At 33.2% G+C, this 12,611-nt stretch overlaps 1 protein-coding gene across 9 annotated transcripts in view; it reads left to right on the forward strand.

Moving 5' to 3' along the window:
- Positions 1-12,611, forward strand: part of LOC140615899 (uncharacterized) — a 309,775-nt gene that overhangs the window by 230,094 nt on the left and 67,070 nt on the right. For 6 of the 9 annotated variants that reach the window (XM_072795998.1, XM_072795999.1, XM_072796000.1 and 3 more), the window contains one exon: positions 1,079-1,119. The exons of 1 other annotated variant lie outside the window; for it this stretch is intronic. In XM_072795998.1, the coding sequence (XP_072652099.1) occupies positions 1,079-1,119 (41 nt within the window). Of the gene's footprint in view, positions 1-1,078; positions 1,120-3,831; positions 7,447-12,611 lie in introns of those variants that run through there. 2 more of the 9 variants (XM_072796001.1, XM_072796002.1) reach the window with 1 other exon arrangement.

Raw genomic sequence — 12,611 nt, forward strand, 5'->3', positions numbered from 1 at the left:
ACTCCCTCAGAGTTTTGTTAGCTATCCATCGATCTGTTCAGCCAGCCAGCTATACATTTCTTATTTATGATTTGATCAATTCTTTCAATGTCTTAGTGACTTACTCTATTATTCCTCTGAGAGAAAGAGAGAGAGAGAGGGAGAGGTGTAGATCTGAAATTGATCTCTGCAAAGATTATTCTTTTTTTTTTAAGATTATTCTTTATTGTATTTTGCTGTACAGTTACCCTGTTCACTTTCAGGTATTTTTGACTAAAGACATAGCCAATTGTCAAATTTTAGAGCCACTGTAAGCTGTGAGAGATAACAAATATAATAGATATTATTTTTATTATTTATTATTTTTTTAAAGATTTTATTTATTCATGAGAGACACAGAGAGAGAGAGGCAGAGACATAGGCAGATGAGAAGCATCTGCAGGGAGCCTGATATAGGGCTTGATCCTAGGATTCTGGGATCAGGACCTGAGCCAAAGGCAGACACTCAACCACTGAGCCACTGAAGTGTCCCTATTTTTACTATTTAAAATAGTTTTCAAAAGTTTGAATTAATAAATTAATACAGACAAGATCAAATTTAATATAAGTCTACATGAAAAAATGTAGACATATTTGTATAGGTACAAACTGGGACAGCATGACTAAACAGCAGAACCCATAAAAAAGCCTTCAAAATTGTTGTTGACATGTGTTTAATTCTACAATGAGGCTTCAAAAATTATGTCATTTCACTCTGAATTACTAGAATTATTAATATTAATATTAAAATTAGGCCACTAATTAAAAATAATTTGTGTGTGTGTCTCACAGTCTGTCCATTTACTCATAATAAGAATAGAAAAACTGTTAAGACTTATTGATTGTAGAGCATCTTTTCATATCGTGTGGTCACAGAAACTCTGTTCTGTGGGTGGATGAAACAAGGTTTAGAAAGCTACCCTTGTTTTTTTTTTTTTTTTTTTTTTTTTTTTTAGAAAGCTACCCTTGTTGATATACCTTTGGGTAATTTAAAGTATCTACTATTCCTGGTTTGGTTTCTTTTTAAATTTGTTTTACAGTTTTTTTTTTTTTTTTTTAGGAAATATGTTTATAGTAGAAAATTCAATGAAATTAACAAAGGTAGGTATGGAATTTACTTAATTTCTTTAATTACCAAATAATGAACTACAGTCTAAGTCAAATTTGCAAAATCTTTTATAAGAAAACACTAAAATTATAAACAAAATGTAAAGTCAAATGTTAATCTTGTTTCTTCTGAATGAATATGTGAGACATGTGTCCTTAAACCATCCTAGAGGAGGGGCGCCTGGGTGGCTCAGTCTGTTTGGCATCTGCCTTTGGACCAGGTCGTGACCACTCTGCCACTCCCTCTGCTGCTACTCCTACTTGTGCTCTCTTACTCTTGCTTTCCCTCGAATAAATAAATAAATAGAATCTTAAAAAAAAATCCTAAAGGAAACAAAAATGTAGCCTTTGGTTGGATGAGAAGACTTCTTCCTATGCTCAATGAAAAATGTTCATTAGAAACATTTTGGTTATTTCCCACACACTCTCCTTGGTCACAAACAGAAAAGCACAATAGAAGAAACCATTTGGATTTTGTGATTAGATAGAGTCTTTTCCTGAAGGATTGCTTCTGAAAAAAAGTTGTAATGATTATGATAACTGTTGGATAGTCTTAACTATATGTTTCCTTCCATCAGCCCTCATCTCTAGTGATCTGCTTAATTTATAGTGGAATCTAAATGAACTTACAGACACATCACAATAGAAACTTTCATTCACAGACATATCCTGTTCACCAAGAAAACACAAGAAACAAACTTTTCCTGCCTCTAACTCATTACATTTAAAATGCACCTTGGGGGGCAGCCTGGGTGGCTCAGCAGTTTAGCACCTGCCTTCGTCCCAGGGTGTGATCCTGGGGACTCTGGATCAAGTCCCACGTCGGGCTCCCTGCGTGGAGCCTGCTTCTCACTCTGCCTGTGTCTCTGCCTCTCTCTCTCCCTCTGTGTATCTCATGAATAAATAAATAAAATCTTTAATAAAATAAAACAAAATAAAATAAAATAAAATAAAATAAAATGCACCTTGGTCTTCGGTGCAAAGAGAGTGTTAAATCCTCAATGCATGCATTCTATAAGCATGTTTGATACATATTTGATATATTACTGCTGCTTTTATATAAACATAGATACAATTACTCACATATTATACTGTGTTATATTTACTAACCTTGAACTCTTCCTCTAAAAATTTTAAAATCCTAGGGGTACTTAGTCCCTAAGTCTATTAATATATTATCATGTTAGATGAACAAAGAAAACCAGCATCTACATTCTAAAATAAATTCCTTTCTCTAGCTTTCTTCTTATTTAGATCAAACTTAAAAGCACATGGTACATACTTTTAAGTTTATATAATCAACTTCTTTTTAAAAGTTGAACATAATGAACAAGTGAAAACCCCAAAGTAAATACCTGGCCAAAACACTCTCACTAGAGCAGACCAATTACACACACATATATAAAAACTTAATTGCATTATGCTCCCCCAAATTTAGCAAGTAAAGTAGAAGTGTTCAAGTAAGCCTTTCAGATACCTTATTTATTTCAGCCCAGATGACTTCTTATTTTTCTTAGAATTCAAGCTATAAGCTATACACTTAGGAATCATAGTCTTACAGGGCATGACATTTAGATTAAGCCTATCCTGATCAAACAATTTCATTTCTAAAAATATACTAAAGAGAAATGACTTTGTATGTACAGTGAAAGACATGAAAGTTTTAGCCATAATAGACAAAAATTGAAAATAAACCAGTCTATTGATAGAACGGACAATAATTGCAATACATTTATTAAGGAGAATATAAAACATCAATAAAAATAATGAACTGCTGCTACAAAAAGCCACATAAATAAACCTCACCAGACATAATCATGAGCAATGAAACTAGAAGCAAAAAAGTACATACTAGAGGAAAAAAAAATCAAATCACAAGTGAAATTAGAAAATACTTTGAAATAAATGAAAACAAAACACAATATACAAATGTTATGGGATGCAACTAAAGCAGTGCTTATGGGGGCATTTATAACTAAACACTTATATTAGAAAAGAAGTATCTCAAATCAATAACCAAACTTTCATCTTAAGAAAATAGAAAAAGAAGAGATAATGAAACCCAGAGCAAGCAGAAAGAAGGAAACACTAAAAGTTAGAATAGAAACAAATTAGAGTTGAAAAACAATAAAGACAATCAATGACACCAAAAGTTGGCTTTTTGAAAAGATAAAAAAATTTGACAAGTCTTTTTTTTTAAGATTTTATTTATTCACAAGAGACACACAGAGAGAAGCAGACATACAGGCAGAGGGGGAAGCAAGCTTCCTGTGGGGAGCCTGATGCAGGACTCCATCCCAGGACCCCAGGATCACAACCTGAGCCAAAAGCATAAACTAAATTACTGAGCCACTCAGGTGCCCCAAATCTGACAAGTCTTTAGGAAGACTGACTGACGAAGAGGGAAAAGAGAGAGAAAGAGATGAGAGAAGACTCAAGTTACTAAAATCAAGAGTGAAAGAGAAAACGTCACCACTGATCTGACAGAAATAAAAAAGGATTATAAGGAAATGTTATGAACAATTGTATGCCAACAAATTATATAATTTATACAAAATGAAAAATTTTCTAGAAAGACAAACTACTGAGACCGACTCACGAAGAAATAAAAAAATCCGAACATATATATAACATGTAAAGATTTTAGTATTTATGTATTTATGTATTTATGTATTTTTTAAAGATTTATTTTTTTATTTATGATAGACATAGAGAGAAAAAGAGAGGCAGAGACACAGGAGGAGGGAGAAGCAGGCTCCATGCCGGGAGCCCGACGTGGGACTCGATCCCGGGACTCCAAGATTGCGCCCTGGGTCAAAGGCAGGCGCTAAACCGCTGAGTCACCCAGGGATTCCCCCATGTAAAGATTTTAAACTTGCAGTTTATAAACTGCCCAAAAAAAGGAAAGTTTAAGCCCAAGTTCAAGCTTTACTGGTGAATTCTTCCAAATATTTAAGCAGAATTAACAACAATCCTTCAAAGCTCTTCTAAAAAACAGAAGAGAATACCCAACCAATTCATTCTATGACGCCAAAATCAGAAAAAGATCATCAACAAAGAAAGAAACTGGAGATCATTTTGATTTATGAATATAAAAACAAAAATCCTTAACAAAAGACTAGTAAACTGAGTCTAGAAACATATGAAAAGGAATATATAGACCAAGAATGTGGAATTTATCCCAGGAACATAAGGTTGGGTCAACATATGAAAATTAATCAATGTAATACATCATGTTAATAGCATATAGGTCAAAACTGCATGATAATCTCAGAATGCAAAAAAAAAAAAAATCCATTGACAAAGATGCAACACCATTGTGTGATAAACGCACTCAACAAACTAGGAATAGAAGGAAATTATCACAACCTGATGAAGGCTATCTATGAAAACCCCACGGCTAACATTATGTTAAGTAGCTAAAGACTGGATGTTTTCCTCCTAAAATCAGAACCCAGACAAGACTGTCTGCTTTTATCACATTATTCAACATTATATTAAAAGGTCTATGTAGAAAATTAGTCAAGAAGAAGAAATAAAAGGAATTCAAATAGAAAGAAAATATGTAAAACTATTTCTTTTTGTAGATGATGTGATCTTCTATTCAGAAGATCTTAGGAATCTGCTAAAAACCCTGTTTGAACTAATAAGCCAGTTTAACAAAGTTAAAGATACAAGATCAATATACAAAAATCAATTGCATATCTATGGATCCCAGAATAAAATTGAGAAATCAATTCCATAAAAAAGCATAATATTTTAAGAATAGCATTAACAAAAGAAACAAAAGACTTGTTACACTGAAACATAAAGCATCATTGAAAGAAATTTTAAAAGACTGAAATAACTAGAAAGTATTCACATTCATGGACTGGAACATATTATTGTTAAAATGGCAATATTCTCCAAACTGATCTATAGATTCATTACAATGCCTATTAAAATTCCAGCTGCCTCCGCCTCCTCCTTCTTTGTGGAGAAATTGACAGGTTGATTTCACATGGAAATTCAAGGGAACCCAAATTGACAAAATCTATTTTTTTCTTAGATTTTGTTTATTTAAAATTTTATTCATTTATTTGAGAGAGAGTGAGAGCATCCATGAGCAGGGGGTGGGGCAGAGGGAGAGGGAGAAGCAGACTTCCTGTTGAGCACAGAGCCAGGATAGAGGGACTCAGGGGTTCCATCGCAGTTCCCTGAGATCATGACCTGAGCTGAAGTCAGTCAGGCACTTAACAGACTGAGCCATCCAGGCGCCCTGGCAAAGTCTATTCTGACACAAAGGAAAAAATTTGGAGGATTTATATTTACTATAAAGTTACAATAAGCAAAGAATTATGATACTGACTTGAGGATAAACATAGATCATTAAGATAGGAGTTGAGAGTTTAGAAATTTACCCTTATGTTTATGGTCAAATGATTTTCAGTGAGTGAAGTAAGTCAATTAAGCAAGGAAGTGAATAATCTTTTCAATAAATGGTTCTGGGTTAACTGGATCTATAGATGCAAAATAATGAAGTTGGACATCCACTTTACACCATGTATAAGAACTAACTCAAAATGGATTGTAGACCAACATGTAAGAGCTAAAAGTATAAAATTATTTTTTAAGGTAATTAACATCTGATTCATGCCTATGTATATTATTTTATTTTATTCATTTATTCATGAGAGACACAGAGTGACAGGCAGACACACATGTAGAGGGAGAAGCAGGCTCCCTGTGGGGAGCCACCCAGGAATCCTTAAAAGTATAAAATTCTTAGAAGTAAACATAGGAGTAACTCTTCACGCTCTGGGATCAGGCAAATAAAAATAGACAAAGTATTTTTGTAGACCCATCTATTCAAAGATAAGTGAATGAATAGTAAGTACATGAAAAAGCGTTTAATATCTTGAGTTATTAAGAAAATGAAAATTAAACTATAATGAGATACCACTTTACACTCACTAGTTGGCTATAATAAAAAAACGACTAACAAATTTTAAGGAGGGTGGGAAGAAACTGAAACCTCAGACATTACTAATGGGAGTTTAAAGTGGTGTGGTCACTTTGTTGTGTGTGTGTGTGTGTTTAAGTTTTTATTTAAATTTCAGTTAGTTAACATACAGTATAATATTAGTTTCAGGTGTACCATATCGTGATTCAACTTTGAAATAAAGTTGGGCAACTCCTCAAAAAGTAAACATAGGGGATCCCTGGGTGGCGCAGCGGTTTGGCGCCTGCCTTTGGCCCAGGGCGCGATCCTGGAGACCGGGGATCGAATCCCACGTCGGGCTCCCGGTGCATGGAGCCTGCTCCTCCCTCTGCCTGTGTCTCTGCCTCTCTCTCTCTGTGACTATCATAAATAAAAAAAAAAAAAAAAAAAAAAAAAAAAAGTAAACTTAGACTACCCTACAAATTGGCAGTCTTATTTCTAGATATTCTGCCAAAGAGAATTAAAAACATATGTCCACATAAAGATTTATACATAAATTTTCGTAGCATGATATTTATAGTATTTAAAAGTGTAAACAACCTAAATATCCATCAACCAATGAAGGGATAAGTAAATGTGATCTTTCCATACAATGGAATACTATTTGGTCATTAAAAGGTATGAAGTCCTGATACATGCTACTAAATGGATGAATCTTGAAAACATTATGTAAAATCAAAGAAGTCAGACATGAAAGGCTAATTGTTATATGATGCGTTTTACATGGAATGAGCAGAATAGGCAAACGTGTGAGTGCCTGCTAACAGGCATAGGGCTCTTTTTGGGATGATAAAAATATTGTGGAAATAGATAGTGGTGTTGGTTGTACATATTTATGAATATACTAAAAAACATTCAATTGTAGTTATATTTTTAAAAAACAAAGATCAAAAGACTACATATTATATGATTTCATTTATATAAGTACAATAATGAACAAAGCTAATCGGTGGTGATAAAAACCAGAATTTTTATCTTAAAAGATTATTGATCTTGAGAGGTAGGAAAATAGTCTCTATCTGAATAGTGGTAAAGAAAGGTATTTTTATATATGTATATATATATAAATCTTAATATATATGTAAAAACATTGTGTTGCACACTTAAGATTTGTATACTTTTAGTATATGTATGTTATAACAATAAATTTTATAAAATGATTCAAATGTTTCATGGTAACAGATAAATACTATATTTATTGTAAAGGCCACATTTTTAGGTCTTAGAAAAAGTAAAAATCTAAATGGATATAAAAGTCAAACTGTATTATGTGATTCATAATTTATCTTGCAAACAAGACATTTTTGTATCTGGCACATAAATGCTTAATTCAAGACAATTCTTCTTTGTTGCTTTCTTTATTTTTATACTGGAGAATAATTTGATACTGCAAGCCTGTTCTCATTATAAAGAAATAATTCCCCTTCCACCTCAGGATTCACTTTACAAATGACCACACACACACACACACACACACACACACACACACGACCATGAAATCAATAACATCACTTCCTGATATTCAAAAGCATGGAAAATGAAAAGATACAAGTATTTGCATCAGACAAAAAAAACAAAAACAAAAAAAAACAATATCATAAATAGGGAAACATGCTGGTCTTTGCATATTTAAAAACATCTAGAAAGTACAAAGTGGGGCAGCCCGGGTGGCTCAGCGGTTTAGCGCTGCCTTCAGCCCAGGGCCTGATCGTGGGGACCCGGATTCGAGTCCCATGTAGGGCTCCTTGCATGGAGCCTGCTTTTCCCTTTGCATGTGTTTCTGCCCCTCTCTCCCTCTCTCATTAATAAATAAATGAGATCTTAAAAAAAAAGTACAAAGTGTTTTTGCTTATTATAAGAACTACTTATTAGATATTATATTTATAAAAGACCAGTAGGCTCGCCCATCACTGTAAATATAAGTGATCTATTTGTGATTAAAATGGTCCTTAATTGTTTATAAAGACAAAGTTTCTATGATTAATTAGATTTTAATTATGGTTTACCATTCTTTTAAATTAACATTTGGCTTCAGTTTCTCAATGATTCAATTGAAACTATTAATATTGGTTAATTTTAACTAAAATGTGCCAAGAAGGGCAGCCCCGGTCGCTCAGTGGTGTATCGCTGCCTTCGGCCAGGGCGTGATCCTGGAGACCCGGGATCGAGTCCTGTGTCGGGCTCCCTGCATGGAGCCTGCTTCTCCCTCTGCCTGTGTCTCTGCCTCTCTCTCTCTCCCTCTCTGTCTGTCTCTCATGAATAAATAAATAAAATCTTTAAAAGAAAAATAAATAAATAATATGTGCCAAGAAACCTCATATTCTTAATAGCCATGAAATTAGAGAGCTTTTTTTTTTTTTTAACTTTTTGGATTAGCTTAAAATATCATCACATACCCATGTTTTGTTTAAGAATAATTTTAATACTAGAGTCAAAACATATAAAATTTCTATTTAATTTTAATAAATTTTAAAAGTCCTAGAAATGACATTTCTTGATACTTAATTTGTGAACAACAAATAATCATTCTACTTACAAAAAATTAAATCATACTATGATATTACATATGCTGACAGAATGGTAATTTGATTTGATATTTATTTATTTATTTATCTAAAACTTATTTTTTATTGGTGTTCAATTTGCCAACATATAGAATAACACCCAGTGCTCATCCCGTCAAGTGCCCACCTCAGTGTCTGTCACCCAGTCACCCCCCCCCCCCCACCTCTCCTTCCACCACCCCTAGTTTGTTTCCCAGAGTTAGGAGTCTTCCATGTTCTGTCTCCCTTTCTGATATTTCCCACTCATTTTTTCTCCTTTCCCCTTTATTCCCTTTCACTATTTTTTATATTCCCCAAATGAATGAGACTATATAATGTTTGTCCTTCTCTGATTGACTTACTTCACTCAGCATAATACCCTCCAGTTCCATCCACAACTAAGCAAATGGTGGGTATTTGTCGTTTCTAATGGCTGAGTAATATTCCATTGTATATATAAACCATTCATCTTTTGACTTTTATTTAAATGCACCAAACTTTAGTTTCTAATATTAAAAAGATATTTGCCAGTCAAGTCTTTAGTTAATAAGACTTCATGAGCATTTAAGCTTATAGAATTGATGAACAAAACTCAGAATTGACTTATTGGACTTTTTTGACTGGGATTGTAATACTATGGTTTAAAATAGCAGACATCCAAAATGAAAAATCTTTTCAAGTTTCACTTTGAAGAATTTTGGATTTTATATGTGTACGGCCTTTTCATTGCCCACATGCATAAATATTAGGAGAAAAGGCTGCTGAATATATATGTGTGTATGTATATAATGATGTCATTATAGCCAAATACTTTAAAAATGTACAATAAAAGAGTAGTCAAAAAGGCAGAATCATATATAAATATAGAAAACTATAAGTTTCTCTGCCTTTCTGAGGCAACGTCTACATGGAGCCTATAAACATTTGAGAATCTATTTTTTTCTCTCTCTCTTTCCTCCTTTCCTCTCTTCCTTCTTTCCTTTTTTCTTTTTCTCTTTTCTTTATTCCCCACATCTGCCACCACTACGACAGTTGTGTGTTGTAATTGTTGATCTATCTGGCCATGGACTATATCTAATTTATGAACTTAATCTCAAACACATGATTAATTGTTTTCAATTTAATTTTCTTCAATAGGTAGACCCAAAGTCCTTTTCCTATGAATAAGGCAGGAGTCAAGTTTACAGTACATCCTCATCACCAGCTATATTTTTTATATTCTACCGGCCACTAGAAAAATCAGTTAACACTTATCAAACTCTTTGTGATCCTTGTGTGAAGTATGTAATCTCAAATTGTTAGCTCTTTACCATTTATGAAAATATTCTGGACTGGACTGTGACCTTGTTTCCAAGATGAAAATACAAAGCTAGAAAATCAAGCAGTTAAATTTAGCTTATATTAATCAATGTAAGCCACTGTATTCAATTCTTTAGAACAACATAAAAAGGAGTCCATTTTGGCTACTGTGTGATCGTCTGATTGCCATTTCCCAAACTGCTCACAAGAGGAAGGCATGTGGATTTTAACAAATTTCTGCCTTCCTCAAGAATTATTCAGACTTTTACTTTTAATAACATTTAAAAGCCACAATTTTATTTAGTTAGTTAAGGACAAATCTCAGTCAAGACTTAGTAATATTACTGAGAAAGATTTACTAACATTTTTAGATGATTCACATAATTTTAATTGAAATCAAAATAATCTAGGGCAAAAGCAAGGAGCTCTTCCTGCATGAGGCAAGGTCACTGGAAATAACAAGACCTTGTAGGTCTTATTAAGCCCATATTAAGCTGTTGTAAAGTTTTTCCTTGGCTTCAAATGTAAAATGCTATGTGGTCTACAAAAAAGTAGCAAGGGCTTCCTTAAGTTTCCTGCTCGTTACCTGATCACGCTCATAGTTTCAATGTACACAGTTCAAAGTGATATTCTGAGTACCAAGCAATAAAACTAGTTTTGTGAAAGTTTTTTATTTTAATTTCAATTCTAAAATTGAAAAAAGAAGCTATTTTGATATAAATTTTTCCTCTTTCACAAAATGATGTATTTAATGCTGCAATATTTTCTTATTTCTGCAATTTCAGGGAAACGACAAGGAGGGATTTCAGAAGTTCTAAGGATATATTTTGATATTTTAATAGGCCTATTGCCAAATATGATTAGACACTCAATAAATAATTGAATTGAATTGTTCGGGTATTTTCATTGGGGAGAACATAATTTCAATTTCTTTTTTGTTTTTTTCTTTAAAAAATTCCTGGAAAGTCTTCATTAAGTAGAAAACAAAACAAACCATAAGACCCAGAAGGAATAAATAACAAAATCGACTTTGGGGCTATGGAGTCTGACTTAGCAGCTTGTACTCTAGCCTTTATAACAAAACTTCTCTGCTAATGTGAAGCAGCTGTGGCAATTTCACAAAATGGCCTAAACTGTTGAAAAGCCATTAAGAGTCTGATGTATGTAGAATAAAAAGGTTCATTCAGCTTTTTAAAAGGTTTCCCAATATGGAGTGTTATTTTATTTTATAACCACGTCTTAGTCATATTAAGTTTAAATGCCATAGAAAATTTTAATGACCATGTGGCTGGCTTTTTTGGTGAAATAGCAAGAATTCTTCAACATGCCTAAAATTCTTTTAGAAAAAAATTGGTACAAATCTATTAGGGACACTGTAAAAGTCCCCACTATTAAATGCATAGTTAGAAAATTGAGCAACATATACAGGATAATTTATCATTTATGTTTGTAGGGGAACCTAAATAAATTATAATCAATTTCTTTAATCCTAAGGCACATAGAAGCTTTTGGAAATAATGAAAGCCACTTGCTTTCCCAGCTCTTTCTTTGGTCTGAGTCTCACCTATTAACAGTACATTTTTTAATTTATTTCTAGAGATTGTATGCTTCTTAAAAATAAGTTTTGGCTTTTTTTCCCTAAGGATGTATATAAGATTATACTTCTATTTTCCTTCCCTTTTCTCCTCTGAGGATAGTAAGCTATATGATGTTTTTTGTGCATTCACCTGCTTTACTTATCTTGGTTTTTATAAGATCTATCTTTGTGTCTTTCAAATAATTTTTTTCTTTTGTTTTTAAGATTTTAATTATTTATTTTAGAGAGAGAGAGAGAGAGAGTGCACACATGCACATGTGGGCAGGGGAGGGAGTGTACGGAAAGTAGAGGGAGGGGGAGAAGCAGACTCTGAGCAGAGTGCAGAGCCCGACAAGTGACTTGATCCCGCCACTCTGAGATCGGACCTGAGCTGAAATCAAGAGTCAGCTGCTTAAGCAACTGAGCCACCCCGGCACCCCAGACTCCTTCAAATTATTTCAAAGAGAGAACAAGGCATTAGTTTATTATTGTAGCAAGTGTCCTACCTGATAGGTAAATAATTTCAGCAGACATAATCATAGAGCTATGAGAGCTATAAATGTATTCCTTCGAAATCCCTTGTATTTTTGTATTATTCTCATGTATGAGAATTATTATTTGCTAATAAGTAAAAAAATAATTGAAAATTAGTTTGGGGAAGAAACAGATTCAGAGAATTTGCATAAACTTGCATCTAGCTTTTGGAGTGGAGACAGAATGTGGGGATTGTTTCACTCCATTGTTTTGTGATTATTTTTTCCCATTCTGCCATATTTTTAACTGTTTTGGATTTTTTAAAATAATATACTTTCCTATTTTTTCCTTTTATTATTATTATTTTGGACCCAAGTTATATAGAGAAAAATATATAATTTAGGCTTCCAAAATAGCATTCACAATTGTTCTCCCCACAGTGGGTCCTGTGGTCTGGAAGACTAGTGATATCATCTCTATCAAGCCACTACCATTTTATGCATAATTCTAATTATTCAACCTAGAATGCTACTTTCCAATTGATTTCTGGTACATTTTGACAAATATTCATCCTCAATAATTATTTGGTTTTATCTTTAGATGATATAGTTGT

This window comes from Canis lupus, chromosome 24 (assembly GCF_048164855.1).
Source record: "Canis lupus baileyi chromosome 24, mCanLup2.hap1, whole genome shotgun sequence".
In the NCBI taxonomy this organism is placed as follows: domain Eukaryota; kingdom Metazoa; phylum Chordata; class Mammalia; order Carnivora; family Canidae; genus Canis; species Canis lupus.